This window comes from Anastrepha obliqua, unplaced genomic scaffold (assembly GCF_027943255.1).
Source record: "Anastrepha obliqua isolate idAnaObli1 unplaced genomic scaffold, idAnaObli1_1.0 ptg000012l, whole genome shotgun sequence".
NCBI classification, from domain to species: Eukaryota; Metazoa; Arthropoda; class Insecta; order Diptera; family Tephritidae; genus Anastrepha; species Anastrepha obliqua.
Genome location: NW_026562179.1, coordinates 4644968 through 4667291, shown reverse-complemented (window position 1 = coordinate 4667291; position 22324 = coordinate 4644968). Strand labels below are relative to the sequence as shown.

Genomic DNA, 22324 nt, shown 5'->3' with positions numbered 1-22324 from the left:
AGCCACTCCGCGTCGAGGAAAGGCGTACAACGTGTGACCCTTTTCCACAAAGCATCCTACCACGCAACAGCTTCGTTGCTTCTTTGGCATTGTACAGCTGTACGTAGAGTCATCGTCATGCCCTATTAAAAAAATTTATTTTATAACATAATAAATTATAAACATATAATAATTTATGAACATATACTAATTCATAAACATATAATTCCCAATTCAAAATTATGTTCAAATGAATCTTTATACTCCACTTATGCAAAGCCATGATATTATCAGAAAATATCAAATGAAGTTTAGAGGGAAAATCTTTCGAACAATTGATATCACCAGTAATTTTGACCGGTCTTTAATTTTATCACATTTGGTAATTCACATTTATATTTATTTATACATATACATATGTACTTATATATACACATACATATATCAAATAAATTGGCACAATATATGCACATATATGTGTATATGTAATATCATTTACATTCAAAAATTAATTTAAATTTATTAACTTGCTCCACTTTCTTCCCTCAAAACTCTAATGTTACAAATTAGCAAGCCTCACCCTCAATCAAACCTATCCACCCTAATATTGTATCAAATGTATGCAATACATATGTAGGTATGTGTGTTTGATATTCTTGTAGGTACGCTTTAGCGAAATATAAAAACACACATACCTACTTATTATTGCGTAAAAACTTACCTAAACGAAGCGTGGGGATGGCACCCTTTTTTAAACATTGTCCCCCACAACACATGCCTCAAAATGTTTTATACAAACAAATGAGTTGTGGGGTGGAAGATGATCCGTCCTGGCAATATGCAGATTCTGCCTCCATTTTCCTGCTACTATGGTGTCCTGTGGAAAAGAAAACAACTTCACTTCACTATTCTTCAAATTGCGCGACGTCAATCAAAAGTTTTTCTCAAACTAAAGTTCATTTGACTCCTTTTGTTTGACATTGACATTTTGGCGCAAATTACGCAAAATCAATTCAAATTCAAAAATTATTTGAACGTGCATGTATGTATGAACGCGTGTAACATATGAATACAATTATTTTGTACGAAGTTTAGAAGGCAAGTAGGTATGTATGTGTATATATAGGGTCCGCCATTTAACTTTACGGAATTAAAAATGCGATAAAAAAGAAACTACTCAATATTTTTCCAAACTGTTTTTTTATTTTGAAGTACAATCCTTCCGGTTAATGATGGAACACAACTTCATTCATTTGGCTACCTCGGCTAGCCATGCACCATCCCATACGATCGGTCCAAGTTTTCAACACATTTTCGATTGTATGCGGCTGTATGACAGCGATGACATGTCCAATTGTTGAGAACGACCACTCTCGGCCACAGCAGCAATATTTTCGGGTGTACGCACGGTTTTTGGTCGGTCACGCGTTGGTTTGTCAATAAGCAACCCAGTTTCTCTTACTTTTTTCGCAAAGTAACGCACATACGCTTCATTCGGTGCTTTTCTTCTTCCCATTGCCATACGTAATTTTCGTACACATTCTGCAACATTACCATGATTTTCAAAGTAATGTCGCAATATTTCCCAGTGTTCTTTGAGCGTATACATAACCATTTTCGTTCAGCGGAATAATACAACTAATTTTCTGTCAAATCAGATGACAACTAAGTGTTACCATACTTCAAATAATACCTAGTTCAAATCCGTAACGACAGATGGCGGACCCTGTATCTACATATTTTTTTTTTTGTTTTTTATGGAGGTGGCACAAAGCATTGAAAGCCGAAAAGTGTGAGACTTGCCTTTCGGCTCACCCACTAAAAACCACCCCAGCTTCGTTTCCCTCCCGCGGGACAACCGTTAAGTAGTACTTCACGGGAGGGGGAGCGGCCTATTACCTCTTCATGAAGATCTGCGCTGTTGTTAAGCTCGACGCAGTTTGGAGATTACTATTTTTGCCATATTACATACAGCGGACCACTGTTTTTCTGACTCTAACATAAAAGGTTACGCTCTCTTGCTATCTTGCGTATTGTCACCCGTTCTGAAGTAGCTTTTGTTTTGTATATTTCAGCATACTCTGTTGCCATTAGGTTGATTGGGAGTAGTCCTGCTATAGCCATAATGGCGTCTTCCGATGCCGTGCGAAACGCGCAGCACACTCTGAGGGCACTTAATCGGTATACTGATTTCATGCACTTCACATATGATGTGCAATTTGTGGCTTCCTCCCATGCTGGAGCTGCATACAGCATAATCGATGAGACAACAGAGTTCAGTAGTCTCCTACAGTTTTGCCTAGGGCCTCTGATGTTCATCATTATTCGCGTTAGCGCAGCTACTGCTTCTGCTACCCTGCTGCTCGCGTATGCCAAGTTCTCTTTGAAATTAAGCCTACGGTCGATTATTAATCCCAGGTACTTAATGAATGGCTTCAATCCCATGCCTTGATCGCCCACCATTATGTTGGCCGACTCCACAATCTTCCTGCTGCTAATTAGTACTACTTCGGTTTTATGGTCCGCAAGAGTTAGACCACTGTTGCACAAGCATTCCTTTACCATGCCAACAGCTTGGGTGCATTCTTCTTCGGCTTGATGGAGTGATTTAGCCACGAGCACAACAGCTATGTCGCCAGCAAATCCTACAATTTGTGACCCTAGAGGTAGATTGAGACGCAGAACTCCATCGTACATAACGTTCCATACGATTTGCGATCAGGCGTTCCAGGATTTTCCCTGCGGTGTCGAGCATGAACAGGGGGCGGTAGCCTGAAGGATCTTCCGCATGCTTAGATCCTTTTGGAATTAAAACCAGTTTCTGCAGCTTCCACTGGGTTGGAAATGTACCTTCCTTTAGACATGTATTGTAGAGATCTACAAAAATGTCGGTACGACTTTGGATTGCTACTTTCCATTCGGGCCTGGAGCTTTATTATTTTTTACCCGTTTTATGCTCATCAGGAGTTCTTCTTTCTCTGATAACTGCACATTTTGGTCGCCCTCACCGAGTCTTACCAGTTCGTAGTCTCGTATAGTGTCTTGCACGGGGAATAGTGTTTTTACTATTACTTTACGTAGAGTACCTGGGCATGTTGTTTGAAGTGGCTTAAATACTTTAAGCTTTTTCATAACAAGCCTGTATCCAAGGCCCCAAGGATCATTATCGGAATCGTCGCATAGCTGGAGGAAACACCGGCGTTTACTGTTTTTAATTGCCTTTTTTAGCGCTTTTCTTCTTTGCTTATATTGGAGCTGGTTTTCTTGAAAACTGTCCCTACCCCTGATCTTTGGTAAGCCCACCTGGCTCTTCTACATTCCCTGCGCAATTCTGCAATGTCTGCTGTCCACCAGTAGACAGGTTTGCTGTTGCGCTTATTGGGCCTCGTTTTGGACATGGCTGCGTCGCATGCTTCTGTTAGGTGTCTCATGGTTTGTGTTGTTTTCTCAGATGCATCCCCTCCGAGAGTTACATCTGCCAGCATGATTTCAATAACCTCAGCCTCCATTGTTTTGACTTTGTACCTCGTCTCGTAGTTATTTAGGAACTTTTCTTCGCCATGCCGCCGTATTTCACAGATTATTGCGAGGTGATCGCTCCGGGTGTAATGCTGGCTGAGGAACTATTTCTTGTAGCGAACAAGACTAGAACTCACGAACGTAAGGTCGATTATAGATCCCGTTCCCGCTTTTTGGTACGTCTGTTGATTTCCTGTATTCATCAAGGCTATATCTAGCATGGAAAACGCTTCTAGAAGGGCTTGACCTCTAGGGTTCGTCCGTGGGCATCCCCAGTTAACAGCCCAAGCGTTGAAATCACCGGCTACGATGACAGGTCTATGCTCCTTTACATCCTGGGCTAGGTTCTCTAGGATACCTGGTGCTTCCAGCAGGGTTAAGCTGGAAGATAGATAGTAGCTGTAAATGTATGTACCTTCAACGCGCGCACGTACAAATCCGCGGGCTCCCTTCACGCTCATCAGTTGGGATCTATTTATTCCACAGTTCCAGATCGCTGACTTGCCTGTTGTGTCAGAGGCCCAGCCGTTGCATTTTTTGTGTTTATAGGGCTCACTAAGTAAAGCAACATCTATTTTCTGTTCCCGTATAGTCTGCTCGAGAAGGTCCTGAGCGCTTTCGCAATGGTTGAGATTTAGCTGCAAGATCTTCAGTTCTGCCGGATTTCTTTAAGAGCTCTCAGATATTGAGGACACTTGCTGCTGGTCATCGCATGTGCTGTATCACTTGCATTTTCCTTCTTGCACATTATACAGCTCGCTGTTTGTGTGCAGTTTTTGGCTTGGTGGTCCTTATTGCCACATTTGAAGCAGGTGTTTGTAAGGTCAGCTGTGCTTTTACAGCTTACTGCCACATGCCCATATTTCATGTATTTAAAGCATCTTTTTGGCTCGATCTTCTCCCGCATGCGACAAATTACGAGGCCTATACGGATTTTATTAGCTTCCACCAGTTTGGTAGCGATTTCCGGTGTTACCTTTAGCGTCACCGTTTGTGTTCCTCCATAAGCTTTTCGCAGACCCAGGATGGCTGAGATAGGTACCTCTAGCTCTTGGAATTATTTTCCTACCGCCTCGTGGACTTCTTCCTTTGTCGAGATTTCATCAAGGTCACGAATTTCCACCTGCCTCAGCTCCTTAAGTGCCCTGACATCTACAGCTTCATGAACCTTCGAGATATTTGGGTTTGATGATTTTTCTAGCAGCAGCAGTAACTCTCCTTTGGCTGTTTTCTTGACTTCTTGTATATTATTGCTAAGCTCCTTAAGACTTGGCTCTGTCTTAACGCGTTTCAAGATTTCGGCATATGAGATGCTACCAGCGCTTTTGACTACGATAGCGTCCTCACGTGGTGGTCTTCTCCGTCTTCGATTGTTTTTGGCGTCGTTATTTTCCGTCTTCTTATCGTCTCGTTTAAGAGTATTCTGCGTAGACCCCTTTTGGTTCTTCTTCGATTTAACCAATTGCCATTTTTCTGTGTTGTTTGCTCATTCGTTGTAACCGGCGCATTCCTCAAGACTTCAATTCGGTTAGTTTTGCTTCTTTTGGCTGAGTGTGCGGCGGCGTTGACAATTGCATTCTTTGGCGTGCAATCCATGGTCGCTTAATCAGAGGTGATGTTTGTGTACCTTTGTCTTGAATAACAGGTTTCGCTTCGTCCCTCTTGGCACCTGGTTCCTCTGGGTAAGGACAGTTCTTCCTAGTTTTTTATGGAGGTCCGTTATATTCGTGATCAAATCCCTCATTCGTTGATTGATATTTCGCTTCCAAAGCTCCATCATTTCCGCTAACTCCTTAACTTTATCGCCGAATGCTTGGTAAATTTCTCCAGCCGTCATCGCCTTTACGAAACCGAAGTGCTGTATACACGGTGACGTCGATCTAGTCCTTCCCGTGTCTGGTGGCGAGTGCGTCAGCCTTGAACTCCTTTGGAAAGGGTTTTTAAGGAGGTCCCCGCAGCCATTATTGCTATCTGCAATAGCTATTGTGATTTTTGCTGTTACTTCAGCCTCTTCCGTAGTTTGTAGTTTTGTGTTGCTTGTATTCATTTTGTATGGGCCCCACCTTCTAAGTCGTTATCCATATTCCGATGCGTAGTCACCATTGACGATTCCATGGTTATCTTTGCATACAGGGAGGCCATGCTAGGGTTGACAAAGGCTCCTTATGGGAGCTTGAGTTCAGAGCCGAACCAGTGTTAACTAGGAATATTAGAACTAGACCTACGCCGACACTTAATGGCGATGAAATATGGAGCGTTCCTAGAGATTTGCCATCATTTTAACGGGGCGGGAGCAACTGCACCATTAGCCTGAATGCTGTTTCTGCTGGATACCACTCCGCATACTAAGGAAACAGAATAGTGCAGTCGTCAGCTCAAGGTTTTATGTCCTATATATATATACACACCTGCATACGCTTTAGAGCAGAATTGCTTTTGCACTTGTTAGGAAGAAACTCGTTGACGTTGCGGTCCAATTGACCGCACTTTATTCACTCACAGTTCTTAAACCAAAAAGCCGCTTAAACAAGTAAACTACTTAATTTATAGTAATAAAAATAGTGGCGTGACTTAATTCTAGGAACTTAAATAAGCAATTTTATAATACTTGCATTACAAGCTTATTGCAGAAATCAATATGAAATTTGAGTAAGCAATTTTATAATACTTGCATTATAAGCTTATTGCAGAAATCAATATGAAGTTTGAGTAAGCAATTTTATAATACTTGCATTATAAGCTTATTGCAGAAATCAGTATGAAATTTGAATAAGCAATTTAATTAAAAAGAATAAATGAAAAATATAAGAAGCAAAGAGTTTGTTAACTTGGTTTGGGTTAACTCTTCCCTTCTTAAATCGATTGTCCGCAATCGAGTATTGAATTATGGTGTTTTAATTTCAAGAAATGGCCCAGCTTGGGTGTTTGGCATATGTTCGGTAGTTATTATTGACTGAGGTGATAAATACAGTTTTTGTCTATATTTAATAATGAAAGTGAGAATAAAAGTTGCAAAAATAAGTACAATAGATATATCTGAACTTAAGCTAATTACATCCATTTTTTTATTTTTATCTACTAAATTTCTAATGGTATCTTCATGTTGTATTTGTTTTAAATATAGATTTTCAATTTGTAAGTCCAATTTTGTAGCATTTTTAGTTTCTTTGATTTTTGTGACTAAATTTGGTAATACAAGTGTTTCGTACATTTTTAAGTTTACATTTGTATAGGTTTTATTCAGAACATTAATATTACAATTTTCAAATTTAATGAGGAAGGTTCCTTCTTGTCTTATTTCTCATTTGTTACAATCGTGAGTTATTTTTCCTTTAAAATTCTTAAATATGAGAGTTCCTTGTACCATTTCTACTACTTCAGATTTTACTGAAATTTCCATTTTACATTGTGCTTCCTTAAATTTTAAAATGTTTGCAATACATTCATTATCTAATGAAATCAAGTTTTTTTCTAATTTGTCTTTCACATTTCTACTATAAATTTTATTAGAGTTATCTGTTAATATTTCTGATGGGTTCTAAAACACTGATTTGTTTGCAATATTTGGTAATGGTTCAAATTGGATTTTGGCTAGAGGACTAGGAGAGAATTGAGGTATTAGTAAAGATAGGATAATGTTATTTTCTTGGAAAAGTACTACAATTTTCGTATTGCTATAGCTATCGTAGTCGTTAATCAAACTAAGTTCCTTTTGCGTCAAAATGTCCGTGGAAATAACTCCCAATTTGCTGGAAAATATAATTTGTCCTATGTTATCAACATGGTTATTCAAAAGCGATATGTCATTGTTTATACTATAAGTCTGTTCGATAAATCGGACTTCGTCTTCCAGTGTTTTGATTTTATTCTGTGCACCGTCCTTGAACTCATTAATATATCTACTGACTAAAGTTTGTTGTTTGTTTATATTCGCAGTTATGTTAGTTACTTGTTCGGTCATGAAATTGTTTATGTACGTCAAGTCACTTAGTTTAATGTAGGTGCCTTTTTCATTGTCCTTTATTTTGGTTAACGCATCTTTTATTTCCTGTTCATCGTCGCTGTCCATGAAACCGGCGATGTACTTTAAGCCTTTTCCTAGGTTATAGAACATTTCGTAATTGTAATCTTCGAGTATAGCCTTCCATCTCTTCATTTTACTGTTGTTATTCTTATTGCTTAGCGCATAGGTTAACGGCTGGTGGTCTGTGAATATTTTGACCTTAACCGACCCATACAGATAATTTCTCAAATAGTTCAGAGCCCATATTATAGCTAACATTTCCTTTTTATTTAAAGTTCTAGAGATAAATGATATTGGTCTATCATTTTGTGAAAGGACTGCACCGATAGCAAAGTTTGAGGCATCTGTTACTAGCTCAAAATCTTTACTAAAATCTGGGTAAGCAAGTACTAAATCTTCTGAGGTGAGTGCATTCTTTATTTTGGCAAAAGATTCCTTAGCATCATCATTTAAACTTATTCGTAATTTTGCGGATTTATTTTTGGACGTTCGTCCTCCCTCCCCCCTTAAAAGGGATATCAAGGGCTTAGCAAGTTTTGAGTAGTCCTTGGTGAACCGCCTATAGTATCCTGAAATGCCAAGAAAACTACGAAGCTCTTTAAGGGTTTGTGGTTCAGGAAAATTTTGTATAGCCCTAACCTTTTCCTGATTAGTTTTAATCCCATGGGGTGTAATAACGTAGCCTAAAAAATCGACTTCTTACATTTGTCTAATTGCTCTTTCATATTGGATTCTTCCAAAGCTTTGAATATGCTTTTTATGTGTTTAAAATGTTCTTCTTCTGACCTACTGAAAATAATGATGTCATCTATGTAAACATAGCAGCATCTTCCAATGTATTCCCGTAGGATATCGTCAAGCGTACGCTGGAAAATTGACGGTGCGTTTTTTAGGCCAAACGGCAGCCGTGTGAATTCATATTTTCCATTATTTATGGTGAGCGAAGTTTTCTCCATATAGGATATTTTTAGTGGAATCTAATGGAATCCACTTTTAAGGTCGAGAACTGAAAAAAAATTACTAGTTCATAGTTGAGAGATGACTTCTGAAATCTCTGGAATGGGATATCTGTCGGCAATTGTGATTGAATTTAACTTCCTGTAGTCTATGACCATTCTATATTGTTTTTTTCCAGTTTGGTCTGGTTTCTTAGGAACTATCCATACCGGAGAATTAAAAGGAAACCTAGATGGTCTTATGATTCCATCTTTTAGAAGCTTTTCTATTTGACTCTCTACTTCGGATTTCAATGAAGCAGGGTAAGGGTAGAGCTTCGTGTACACAGGCGAGTGTGTCGTGGCTCTAATTTCGCCCACTACTCTAGTTGTATACGTAAGCTTTTCATCCGGTTCTGAAAAAAGGTTACTATATGTATTTGCAATTATTTTCATTCCTTTTTTTTGTTCGTTTGACAAATTTTCCGCTTCAATGTTTATTGCATTTACACATTGCGTCGGGAGTTGTTTAAGGTGTACTTTGAAACCATTACTTAATACCATAATATTTTCATTGATATAGATATCTGCTCCTATTTCCCTAAGGGTATCGTTCCCCAAAATACCATCGAATGTTTTTAGAGAGGGCATTAGGTAAAATTTTATTTTATTATCTAACTTAAAGAGTTTTACAAATCCATGCTCGCTAATTTTTATGTCGCCTACTATTGACATGGCAAAAAATGGATTTTTATTTGCTATACGCTTACTTACTAATTCCGGCTCAACATAATTTTTGCTTGATCCTGTATCTAATAAAAATTTTAGCGTCTTTCCGCTCTCCGTCCTTACTTCAAAATATGGTAAAGAAGAGCTTATCATGCTAAAAAATGGATGTCACTTGGTTCGCCAAACTGCTTATCCTCATCTAACTGTTGTTCGTTTGTTATTCCAGTCGTATTAATATGATTTTTTGCTTGTTGATGATTACCGAATTGTTGTGGCCTTTTTCCAAAATGTTGGTGTGGTTGTGGCCTATTCATATAATTTATTCTATGAGAGTGCATGATTGAGTCCACTTCCATTGGTTCTGGCTTTGGCATGGACCTAGGTGGACGAAGAGGGATCGCGTTATTTTGTTCTCGTTGGTTAAAAAATAATTGCCTTGGTTGCGGAATATAGGCTAATTGTGGGTGAAATATTGGTTTCTGCTGTTATCCAGAGTTTCGCTTTGAGTATTGCTGTGAAGGTGGTTTCCATCTTCCGTTGTAAGCATGGTTCGAGCGAAAGCTTTGATTCTCCAGCTTAAGGCAAAGGTGAAGAGTCTGCGGCAAGTCCACCGATTCTCTGATCCCTAAGAGGCGAGGCAAGTTGCCATTTAAACCCCTAATGAAGGTGTCGAGAGCTTTGCCCCTATATACCTTTGTCAGCAGAGTAAGAGATTCATTACCCATTTCAAGACATCTTAATCTATTCAATATTAGTGAAAGATGTGAGTACACTTTTTGGTAAAATTCTTGGATGCTATTACTACCTTGTACCAGAGTTGTCATCTGATATTCCAGAGTAGATAGGTCACGTTTGTCCCCATAATGTGTGATTAAGCATTGTGAGATTGCACTCCAATTTAACGGTGTGTTATAAGATTCTAACGCTATGTCAGCGTTACCTGTGATTTTATTTCTGATCACACTCAAAATTCCGTAATATTTCGGCGTTCCCTTTATAGGTTCGTATATTCTCAAAATTCTGTCCCCACTTTTCTTCCACAAATTAAATTCTCCTGGTTGCCCAGAGAATTCTTTTAAATATTTCACGACGTCCGGTATTTTGTCCATATCATTTAGATTTTCCCCCTGTTTGTCTATTGGTTGGTCCCTAATATTGGCTAATCCATCGTTTGGATTGAAAGTTTCGCGGATAGCCTGAAGTCCTTGGTTTCTAAAAACGTCCGCCGCTATATCCGAAATAAGAACTCTTAAATCGTCTAAACTTAACTGAGCATTTTGCGAAGTATTAGGAGCGGAATTTGAGGGAAGTATGGGGGGCCTTACCAAATTATTCGGATTCGCCATTTTATATATATATATCTTTTTTTTTTGTAACAGAAATATTAACTCAACTCAAATTTTTATTTACTTTCTTATTTTTATATGATAATTAAAGTTTTTGATTGTTATTATATCATTAAAATAAACTTAACTTACGATGCAAATAATCTTTATGGACTCTTGAAGCACCTCTCTGATGATTTGTTTGTTGGATTTTGATGATGGTACGCTTCACTTCACAGGACCACTTCTCTTTTATGTTTTTTTTTTGGACTTGGTGTTAATTTTTTCTGCTTCTCAGGAGACTTCCTTCCCTTCAGTACTTGCCTTTTATAAATTGTTAATATTTAACCCTTACGGATTTTTGTTGGCATCAAGGATGGCACTTGTACTTTACGGATTTTGTTTGTTTCACTTATCCTTTACGGATTTTGTTGTTGCACTTATCCTTTACGGATTTCGTTGTTGCATTTATCCTTTACGGATTTTTTTTTTTTCACTTATCCTTTATGGATTTTGTTGTTGCACTTATCCTTTACGGATTTTGTTGTTGCATTTATCCTTTACGGAGTTTTTTGTTGTTGCGGCACAGGCTGGCACATATATGCCCCCGTTTTGCTTTTGCGCTACTCCGGAGCCTAGCTACCGACTTTTTACTCAACTGCTCGGGCGCCAGTTAAGCCCCTGACCGATAGGGGCTTCCAAAAAATTAAAGATGCGGTGAACTAACTGTTCACCGATAACATAAAAAACACGATTTCAATTAGTCACATATAATTTTATTCCGCACTAGTTGCGGTTCCGATTCTAACTAAACTTTACAAAATATAATTCTTACCAACTAACTTCTTAACCTAAGCTAATTCGCCAACGTTGCAGTTCCCACCACTTGCTGGTATTTCGCAATCGTTGGGTTGCGCGTGTTGGCCAATATGCTGGCCTTGCAATTCCCAAGCATTGGATATTGCAATGGATCGCTTGCGCGTGTGTCGCGTCAGCGAAAGTTCTTGTGTGAACTTTAATTGGAGCAATGAACTCACGTGTAGTGCAATGTGATCACAGGGTGCGACGTTGGGAAGTATAGTGGTGTATGGCAACATAACTCCTCCCCCTTTAAAGATCTGCGTCTCGCAGATCAAAAGACGAAAATTGCGAGGTGTCAAAATGTTGTAGAGAGTAATTACAGTTTCCTGGCGACATGTTGATACTGATTGGTGTGGCTGGTAGGCTATTGTCCAGGCGATGGATTTCAGGAGCAGACTTTCCTCTAATGATTTTGCTGTTGTTAGTATTATCTGACCAATGAGTCGGGATTTCAACTGGCGGAAGGTCTAGCTTTCTATTGTAGCATCTCCACAGCATGGCGGCAATAAGAACAATTGCACATATCGAGAGGATTTCTGAAGCGAGAGAGAAATTTACCTTTTCATACGTACCCAATATACCTTATGTTTTCCATGGTCAGGTCGTGGACGTATTCTAGGTTGACCTTGATTGTATGGCTCTTCACCTTTGATAGTACTGCTGGAAGGGCCTGTGCGGTAATAGTTTCATAACTAGAAAATACTTGGTCACCAATGGTGACTGTTTCGTTATTTAATTGGATTACGTAGGTGCCATTTACCGTAATAGAGGCATTGCTATTTTTGATTACTCCTTGGAAGTTTGATATAAACACGGTGTTCTCGTTTATCAGCTCTATTTGTGACCCATTCTGTCTGATGAATTCGCAGTTGGCTTCTCCACCTTTTAGGAGTCGCGGTAGGCAACTGCTTTCTTCCAGTTTAATCAAGGATTCTGATTTACATACCGTGGACGAGCTGATCACCAGGCAATTCTTTGTTAGACCGTACGTCTCTTCCTGGTTGACAAGCATCTTGTCAAAAGGGAGATTTAGTTGCTTACCTCCATAGATTCCAGCGCGAGTAACCAGGAGATTATATTTTTTAGTTGTTACTTTTGGCATTGAAAGGACGTAGAGAAGAAGTGTCCCGTTAGTCAGTACCGACGATTGGCCATATTCGATTGCTGCTATTATATTCTGATATGGGAGCGTTTCTATTTCTGATAGAACTTGGTTAATTTCGTCCATATCCAGTAGGTTGGTGTTGACAATTCCATTCTTTGCCAACTGACATCCCCGCACCATTTCGTTTACATCCTCGCGAAGAAGAAAAATGTTGTGAAGTGCGTTTTGTCTGAATTCCATGATTTCTGTTTCCTTTACCACGTTATTCGTGCGATCCACGACCTCGTCGATTTTTTCCAATACCTCCTGTGTAGCCGTGAATAGTTTCTTATTAACCCTGTACTGATGGTTGCTATTCTGAATTATCTGATTTTGACTGTGCAGGATATTGCTCCAATCCGTTGCGTCAGGTGATCCTGCTATCCATTTCCACGCTGAGCCTAGCCAGTCAATAGATCGAGTATTTCTTGCTGTACCTGTGTTGCCCATTAGTTCATGAAGTCGTTCTAGCGTTTGATTGATGTAGTGCTGTGTTAATATCTGGTCCTCAATTCGGTTTGTTAAGTTTTCCATTTGCCTCAAGGTTGTAGCATATTGTTGTATATTGATGACGTGTACCAGTTTGAATGACCCGCCAATGATCCACCCGTTTCCATTTTGGATTGTTACGATCGGAGCCTTGTAATTGAAAATGTTCAGACCGCTGATGGCATTTGCCAGCAGTGGGAATCTGCAACGCAAAATGTTAATTCTAATTTAATGTAGTTAGTAAGTTGGTAGTTGTTAGGTTCTAAGAAGTAGAGCTGTGCGAAACATCGATGTAGTATCGATACATCGATGTTTCTCCTTTCGTAAAAAACATCGATGTTTTTTCTCCGATGTTCGATGTTTTTGCCAGTTTTTCCATCACTGAGAAAAAAACGCAGTAAAAGCTAGAGCGTTATTTTTAGAGTTATTGCTGTTGGCAGGCAGTGGTTATAATGGATAAATATCTTAGAGCTTCAAATGGGCAAGGTATGTACATATATATATTAACTGATGCCTTCTTTACAAGTTAACCTCTGTGTTTTGTCTCATTTGTATATAGGTTGTAGTGCGGCAACCATTGAAGAAAAAGAGCAAGAGGAAGAGCCGCAAGCCAAAAAGGCGCGATATGGTCAGTCCAATGTGTGGAATTTTTTTAATAAGTCCTCGGATGGCAAGACTGCCAAATGTTTAAAATGTGGTAAAATTTATCAAACCAGCGGAAACACCACCAACATGGCGGGACATTTAAAGCGGGTACACCCAACGTTAACGGTGAGTGAGTTGCCAAAGGCTTCAGGACATATGGCGGCTTATTTGGATAAAAAATATGAAGCCTCATCGAAACGGAAGAGAGATTTGGACAGCGCATTGTTAAATTTCATTTGCTCCGATTTACGTCCATTTTACATTGTAGAAAACGAGGGATTTAAGCAATTTATAAATGCTTTGAATCCCCGATACGAATTGCCTTCACGATCAACAATGCTTTCAACATGTTATAATAATTTATTCATGAACATGAGAATGAAACTGAAAAGCATTTTGCAAGAAGTGGAATATTGCGCTGTGACAACCGACTGTTGGACATCTCGAGCCAACGAGGCTTATTTGACCGTAACTTGCCATTTTATAGATCTAGATTTTAAACTTCGCACAGCAGTACTTTCGACTAGTAAGTTACAGAATGAGAAAAATCATTCTGCAGAAAACATTGCGAACTCTCTATGTGCAGTGCTAATTGAATGGGAAGTTATGGACAAAGTTGCAGCCATTGTTACCGATAGCGCAAGAACAATGATAAAAGCATGTGAGATATTGCAAAAAAGACATGTGCCATGCTTTGCGCATGTTATTAATTTAATAGTTCAAGTTATTATGGGGAAATGCAAAAGTATTGTGGGATTTTTTAAGAAAAGCACAGTAGCTTACGCCAAGTTTAAAGAAGCTCAAAATACAGAGAAGCCATACAGTTTAAAGCAAGAATGTCCTACAAGATGGAATAGCGCATTTCATATGATTGAAAGAATTCTTAAAACAAATGATGCTATAAGCAGTGTTCTTCTTTCAACCCCAAAGGGACTTGCCCCGTTTTCGGCTGACGAAATTTTAATTTTAAAAGACATAAAAATTTTATTGCAACCTTTTGAATGTGCAACATTGCAAACTTCTTCGCGAACGTTGGTCACGGTATCATTAATAATTCCTATAACTTGCGGACTTCTGCATAATTTGCAATTGTTAAAAAATGACCTAAAAATAGTTGAAGGTCGCGAAAGCTGCAATTGCTTATTGGAGGGCATATCGTCCAGACTACTGCAATATGAAATTCGCAATGTTCCTCGAGTGGCAACTTTGCTAGATCCTCGGTTTAAAAAAGAAGCGTTTCACTCACCATTTAACATCACTGAGGCTCAAAAACTCTTGGAAAACGAGCTTTCTTTTTTCAACGCACAGAAGTCTCGCCCTTGCGACGAACCACGCCTGCCAACATCAACCTCCACATCGCAGACATCCCTTTTTCAATTTTTGGAAAAAAACAAAAGTTTGAAACATAAAACTAATACAGTGGATTCCATATTGTCAATTCGTCAATATTTTAATCTAGACAATTTGGAATCAAACTCCAACCCTTTAGATTATTGGAAGGTTGTATTTTACTTGTCAATTCCAGCGTTTAAATATGTGTATTAATTAAATTTTATTATTACAGATCTCATCAGATAAATCATTTCAGCATTGCTGCAAAAAATATTTCTGCGTTCCAGCAACTTCGACAGAAAGCGAACGTATGTTCAGTAAGGCTGGAATCGTTGTAAGCGAAAAAAGAAGTTCGCTTCAGTTTAAACATGTTGACATGCTACTTTTTATCAATCGGAACAAGTGGATCTCTGAACAGCAATGATTGTTTTATAGTTTTAAGTTTGAAAAAGATTGAATTATGCTTTATAGTATTAAGTTTGAAAGATTTAATTTCTGTTTTATAGTATTAAGTTTAAAAGATTGAATTTCTGTTTTATAGTATTAAGTTGAATGATTGAACTTCTGTTTTATAGTTTTAAGTTTGGAAAAAGGATGTTATCCTTAATAAAGATATATATATTATATAGAGAATCAAAAAATTTACTATATTACTTCGATGCAGTATTGATACATCGATGTTTTTTTCTGAAAAACATCGAAACATCGATGTGGTCAAACATCGATGTTTCAACAGCACTACTAAGAAGGTATTTCGTAAAAAGCGAAAAATGTTGTTGATAGTAGGAAGGTATTATTAGTAAGCGGAATTCTCAGGATTAGATTGAATATCATTAAACTAGTGTTATTATCCTGGTTTAGGATTTTAGCTTTTCCTACGATATTATTTTGTTAATATGTTAATAGTTTAAAGTTTACAAATGGTTTACAAGTTGTGTTCTTTTTGTATATATTTTTTTCTTTTGGAAAAAACGATTTTTTTATTATGATCAGTAGGGTAGATTAAAAAGAAAAATTTGTTTAAAATTTACTTTATATTGTTATTACAAAAATATTCATAAATAGAAATGAAAAGGAACAAAAAATTAGGAAAAAAAATGAAATGGTAAATATGTTTTTTTTTTTTTTTCTTTCTTCTCCAGCCGATTATGCGGGGGAGGCATTTTAAATTTTGTTTTTTTTTCTTTCTTCTCCAGCCGATTATGCGGGGGAGGCATTTTAAATTTTGTTTTTTTTTTCTTTCTTCTCCAGCCGATTATGCGGGGGAGGCATTTTAAATTTTGTTTTTTTTTCTTTCTTCTCCAGCCGATTATGCGGGGGAGGCATTTTAAATTTTGTATTTTTTTTTTCTTTCTTCTCCAGCCGATTATGCGGGGGAGGCATTTTAAATTTTGTTTTTTTTTTTCTTTCTTCTCCAGCCGATTATGCGGGGGAGGCATTTTAAATTTTGTTTTTTTTTTCTTTCTTCTCCAGCCGATTATGCGGGGGAGGCATTTTAAATTTTGTTTTTTTTTTTTCTTTCTTCTCCAGCCGATTATGCGGGGGAGGCATTTTAAATTTTGTATTTCTTTTTTTTTCTTTCTTCTCCAGCCGATTATGCGGGGGAGGCACTTTAAATTTTGTTTTTTTTCTTTCTTCTCCAGCCGATTATGCGGGGGAGGCATTTTAAATTTTTTTTTTTTTTTTCTTTCTTCTCCAGCCGAATATGCGGGGGAGGCATTTTAAATTTTGTTTTTTTTTTCTTTCTTCTCCAGCCGATTATGCGGGGGAGGCATTTTAAATTTTGTATTTCTTTTTTTTTCTTTCTTCTCCAGCCGATTATGCGGGGGAGGCACTTTAAATTTTGTTTTTTTTCTTTCTTCTCCAGCCGATTATGCGGGGGAGGCATTTTAAATTTTTTTTTTTTTTTTCTTTCTTCTCCAGCCGATTATGCGGGGGAGGCATTTTAAATTTTGTTTTTTTTTTCTTTCTTCTCCAGCCGATTATGCGGGGGAGGCATTTTAAATTTTGTTTTTTTTTTTCTTTCTTCTCCAGCCGATTATGCGGGGGAGGCATTTTAAATTTTGTATTTTTTTTTTTCTTTCTTCTCCAGCCGATTATGCGGGGGAGGCATTTTAAATTTTGTTTTTTTTCTTTCTTCTCCAGCCGATTATGCGGGGGAGGCATTTTAAATTCTTGTTAAGGACAGAGGGCCATACTGTTCTCGAACCAGCTACGGAGAGATCGCCAGAATCCCGTTTGGAAGTAGTGTAGCCATTTGTCAAATTCGATGGCACTACGAGCCTACTAGGGCACGATTCATCCCACTAACAAGCCCGCTCTTGTAGTAATGACCATTTCCTTTTGTTCTGGACTAGAGGTGTTATCATTTCTCGAACCAGCTATGGAGAATCGCGTTATCCGGTTAAGGCACGATTTGTCCCACTTACAAGCCCGCTCTTGTTAGATTAACTACCCCTTAGTACCAAGTTTTCTTTCTTATTTTAGAGGATTTTGCTCGATTAAAAAATATTTCACTTGGTTTTTGGTTTATAACCGAGTGAATTGAATTATTGTATCGATCCACTGCTATGTTAACTAATTCTTTTGTCCTTAACTTTGGGTTGTCTATCTTCAGGCATCTAATTATTTCAATTAAGGTAGAGTGGAGTCTTTCTACCTGACCATTCACTTCGCTTCTTTGGGATGGTGTGCGATACAATTTTATTCCTAAAGAGTCTAACAGGTTCTGGATAATTGGACTAATTAAACCGCTCTCGTTGTCGGTCACGAGAATATCAGGTGTTGTGAAATAGTGTAGGAGTTTTATTATTTTGTCCTTAAGGTGCAAAGTGGACTTGTTGCGTAAATGGAAAAGTTTCGCAAATTTTGAGAATTTGTCGATAACACTAAGGAATTTCTCCCCTTGAATTTCGAAAATGTCCAAATGGATTATTTCACAAGGACGTAATGGGATTGGGGTTTTTTGCAGTTCTGGTGCATTCGGATGCCTATCGTATTTACTGACCTTACAAGTTTCGCAGGACGAGACATATCCTTTGATTATACTGTTCATTCTGGGAAAGTAGTATTTCTCCAGGAGTTGTTTCTTATTCTCTGTGGCATTGCGGTGAGCCCTTTTATGTTCTGCCCATATTATATCGCAAAGTCTATCCGGATCCCTCAAATCTTCTACCATAGTCTGAGCTACTCGGATCTTATATTGCATAAAATTTTCTAAATATACCTTCTGGAGTAGTCCTAATTGAGCTTCTGGAATATTAATACCATTGATTACGTTTGGTCTTAGTTTTTTCTTGAGGACGTCGATAAGCTCTGCTTCGCTAATTCCCTCTGACCCTAGGTAGTGTCGCGAGTAACCGGGATGGGGTTCCTCGAATATTTCTTGAAAGGCTTCTCAAATATTTTTGAAAGGCTGAGCAAATATTTTGAAATACTTGTCAAATATTTTTGACAGACTTATTGAATATTTTTGAAGGCTCGCGAAAGATTTTTCTGAGCCGAGCAGAAATGTCTCAAATTTTCAAATTGCATAATTTTCAGAGTGCGAAAAACTAAATTTTATCATAAAAAAAATTCAAATGGCTTAACATTGAAATTAAGCGCAAGAATTCCACAATTTTGCAAAACACGATTTAAAAATTTTGCGCAGAAAATTTTGCAAAAAAAAAATTTTATAAGGATTTGAAAAAAGATTTATAAATTTTCTAAGTAAGAAAAATAGCTATTTCCAAAAACAGCAACGCAAATACTTCAAATTTGATTTTGAATTAAATTTTATAGTACTTTTTTGTAATTTTTCAACAATTTGAAGTTAGAAAAATAAAGTACGCTACGCATAGTTTTTACGTGCTTGAGCTACTTCAGCAGAAAGCTTCAAATATTTCAAAAATGATTTGGATTTAAATTCAGCGTAAAGCTTTAATTACTACAAAAATGATTTTGAATTTAATTTTATAGTACTTTTTTGTAATTTTCCAACAATTTGAGGTTGGAAAAAAATTGTCAGTCAATTCAAAAGCTATTTGCTGCTGTTGTAAAGACAAATAGTTCCGAAATTCCGAAAAAGGCAAACGAAAAATCTACTTAACACAATTATTTATGCTCAACAAAAATAATGGTAAATTGATGGTCTGCAAAAAGTTGTTGTTACCCAACATTTCCCGAAAGTTAATTAAGAGAAAATGCCAACTAGCTGTACAATTTTTTAAAAATTGATTCCTTGTTCTTATGCGTACAACTACCGGCGATCATTTCCTCTCTATTCGTTCCAGGTCCTGTGTAAGGCCTTGCAAGGAGTCATCTTTGTTCGTTGCTTCCACCCTATTGAGGCGCTCCTCAACTTCTTTACTTTAGCAAAAATGGCATTCAGAGCTCCACTCATCTCTGTGAGGGACCTCGAAATCTCGTCGGAGTTCATTTTCCTGAAAATAGAAGAATTTGGTTAACAAATTCGTAGACTTACACAATCCAATATTTCATTGGCTTCTCGAAAAAACGGCGAACCAAATGTTTCCAAATTCAGAGTTCAGTCAATTTTTTTTTTATTTTTTTTATTTTTTGATTTTTGGTATGCAAAATAAATCAATGCAATTAACTTTTCCTTTTTTTTCCGAACTTGATTTCTTTTACACGAAATTTGCTGTTGAATTGGCAAATATGCAAAAAAGCACGCACACACACAGCTAAGTATTGCACTTCACAAAGGATGTTTGACTGATTTTACAAGCACCAACTGGCATTCCAACAAAGCTTAATTTTTATCCAAAAAAAAAACGAAAATTCTATTCAAATTTTTTGTTTCAATTCGTTTGTGGCAAACCACGTAAAATTTAGTTCAATTAGCGCTTTATGTTACAACAACTGCCTATGCCGATTTGTTGTTGACTTCGATTTTGATTCCGTTTTCGACTTTGCCATGGAAAATTTTGCTTGGACTTTACACTTTGACTGTGTTGCTTTGGCACATGTAGAAAAATTTTGTTATTATCGTTTATTGTTTTTTTTTTTTATTTTTTTTTTTTTTATTTTTTTTTTTTTAGTCACTTCACACCGACTGCTCGGGCGCCACTTATGCCTTGACGGATAGGGGCTTCCAAAAAATTAAAGATGACATAAAAACACGATTTCAATTAGTCACATATAATTTTATTCCGCACTAGTTGCGGTTCCGATTCTAACTAAACTTTACAAAATATAATTCTTACCAACTAACTTCTTAACCTAAGCTAATTCGCCAACGTTGCAGTTCCCACCACTTGCTGGTATTTCGCAATCGTTGGGTTGCGCGTGTTGGCCAATATGCTGGCCTTGCAATTCCCAAGCATTGGATATTGCAATTGATCGCTTGCGCGTGTGTCGCGTCAGCGATAGTTCTTGTGTGAACTTTAATTGGAGCAATGAACTCACGTGTAGTGCAATGTGATCACAGGGTGCGACGTTGGGAAGTATAGTGGTGTATGGCAACATAACTCCTCCCCCTTTAAAGATCTGCGTCTCGCAGATCAAAAGACGAAAATTGCGAGGGGTCAAAATGTTGTAGAGAGTAATTACAGTTTCCTGGCGACATGTTGATACTGACTGGTGTGGCTGGTAGGCTATTGTCCAGGCGATGGATTTCAGGAGCAGACTTTCCTCTAATGATTTTGCTGTTGTTAGTATTATCTGACCAATGAGTCGGGATTTCAACTGGCGGAAGGTCTAGCTTTCTATTGTAGCATCTCCACAGCATGGCGGCAATAAGAACAATTGCACATATCGAGAGGATTTCTGAAGCGAGAGAGAAATTTACCTTTTCATTAACGTACCCAAGATACCTTATGTTTTCCATGGTCAGGTCGTGGACGTATTCTAGGTTGACCTTCATTGTATGGCTCTTCACCTTTGATAGTACTGCTGGAAGGGCCTGTGTGGTAATAGTTTCATAACTAGAAAATACTTGGTCACCAATGGTGACTGTTTCGTTATTTAATTGGATTACGTAGGTGCCATTTACCGTAATAGAGGCATTGCTATTTTTGATTACTCCTTGGAAGTTTGATATAAACACGGTGTTCTCGTTTATCAGCTCTATTTGTGACCCATTCTGTCTGATGAATTCGCAGTTGGCTTCTCCACCTTTTAGGAGTCGCGGTAGGCAACTGCTTTCTTCCAGTTTAATCAAGGATTCTGATTTACATACCGTGGACGAGCTGATCACCAGGCAATTCTTTGTAAGACCGTACGTCTCTTCCTGGTTGACAAGCATCCTGTCAAAAGGGAGATTTAGTTGCTTACCTCCATAGATTCCAGCGCGAGTAACCAGGAGATTATATTTTTTAGTTGTTACTTTTGGCATTGAAAGGACGTAGAGGAGAAGTGTCCCGTTAGTCAGTACCGACGATTGGCCATATTCGATTGCTTCTATTATATTCTGATATGGGAGCGTTTCTATTTCTGATAGAACTTGGTTAATTTCGTCCATATCCAGTAGGTTGGTGTTGACAATTCCATTATTTGCCAACTGACATCCCCGCACCATTTCGTTTACATCCTCGCGAAGAAGAAAAATGTTGTGAAGTGCGTTTTGTCTGAATTCCATGATTTCTGTTTCCTTTACCACGTTATTCGTGCGATCCACGACCTCGTCGATTTTTTCCAATACCTCCTGTGTAGCCGTGAATAGTTTCTTATTAACCCTGTACTGATGGTTGCTATTCTGAATTATCTGATTTTGACTGTGCAGGATATTGCTCCAATCCGTTGCGTCAGGTGATCCTGCTATCCATTTCCACGCTGAGCCTAGCCAGTCAATAGATCGAGTATTTCTTGCTCTACCTGTGTTGCCCATTAGTTCATGAAGTCGTTCTAGCGTTTGATTGATGTAGTGCTGTGTTAATATCTGGTCCTCAATTCGGTTTGTTAAGTTTTCCATTTGCCTCAAGGTTGTAGCATATTGTTGTATATTGATGACGTGTACCAGTTTGAATGACCCGCCAATGATCCACCCGTTTCCATTTTGGATTGTTACGATCGGAGCCTTGTAATTGAAAATGTTCAGACCACTGATGGCATTTGCCAGCAGTGGGAATCTGCAACGCAAAATGTTAATTCTAATTTAATGTAATATAGTTAGTAAGTTAGTAGTTGTTAGGTTCTAAGAAGGTATTTCGTAAAAAGCGAAAAATGTTGTTGATAGTAGGAAGGTATTATTAGTAAGCGGAATTCTCAGGATTAGATTGAATATCATTAAACTAGTGTTATTATCCTGGTTTAGGATTTTAGCTTTTCCTACGATATTATTTTGTTAATATGTTAATAGTTTAAAGTTTACAAATGGTTTACAAGTTGTGTTCTTTTTGTA

The 22324-nt window shown here is 37.8% G+C and overlaps 2 protein-coding genes across 3 annotated transcripts; both read left to right on the top strand.

The window, feature by feature from the left end:
• The first annotated feature begins 13442 nt into the window (after window positions 1-13442).
• LOC129251320 (E3 SUMO-protein ligase ZBED1-like) lies at window positions 13443-14242 on the top strand. Its single transcript, XM_054890685.1, has 3 exons — window positions 13443-13491; window positions 13565-14118; window positions 14237-14242. The coding sequence occupies exons 1-3, from the start codon at window positions 13458-13460 to the stop codon at window positions 14240-14242; spliced, it is 594 nt and encodes a 197-aa protein (XP_054746660.1). The 5' UTR covers window positions 13443-13457.
• A 138-nt stretch (window positions 14243-14380) lies between these two features.
• Window positions 14381-15526, top strand: LOC129251294 (uncharacterized). Of its 2 annotated transcripts, none has more exons than XM_054890658.1 (2): window positions 14381-15150; window positions 15215-15526. In XM_054890658.1, the coding sequence occupies exons 1-2, from the start codon at window positions 14518-14520 to the stop codon at window positions 15404-15406; spliced, it is 825 nt and encodes a 274-aa protein (XP_054746633.1). In that variant the 5' UTR covers window positions 14381-14517; the 3' UTR covers window positions 15407-15526. The 2 variants fall into 2 exon arrangements, with proteins under 2 accessions (XP_054746633.1, XP_054746632.1); XM_054890657.1 differs by having other exon boundaries at window positions 14381-15153.
• Window positions 15527-22324: the final 6798 nt, after the last annotated feature.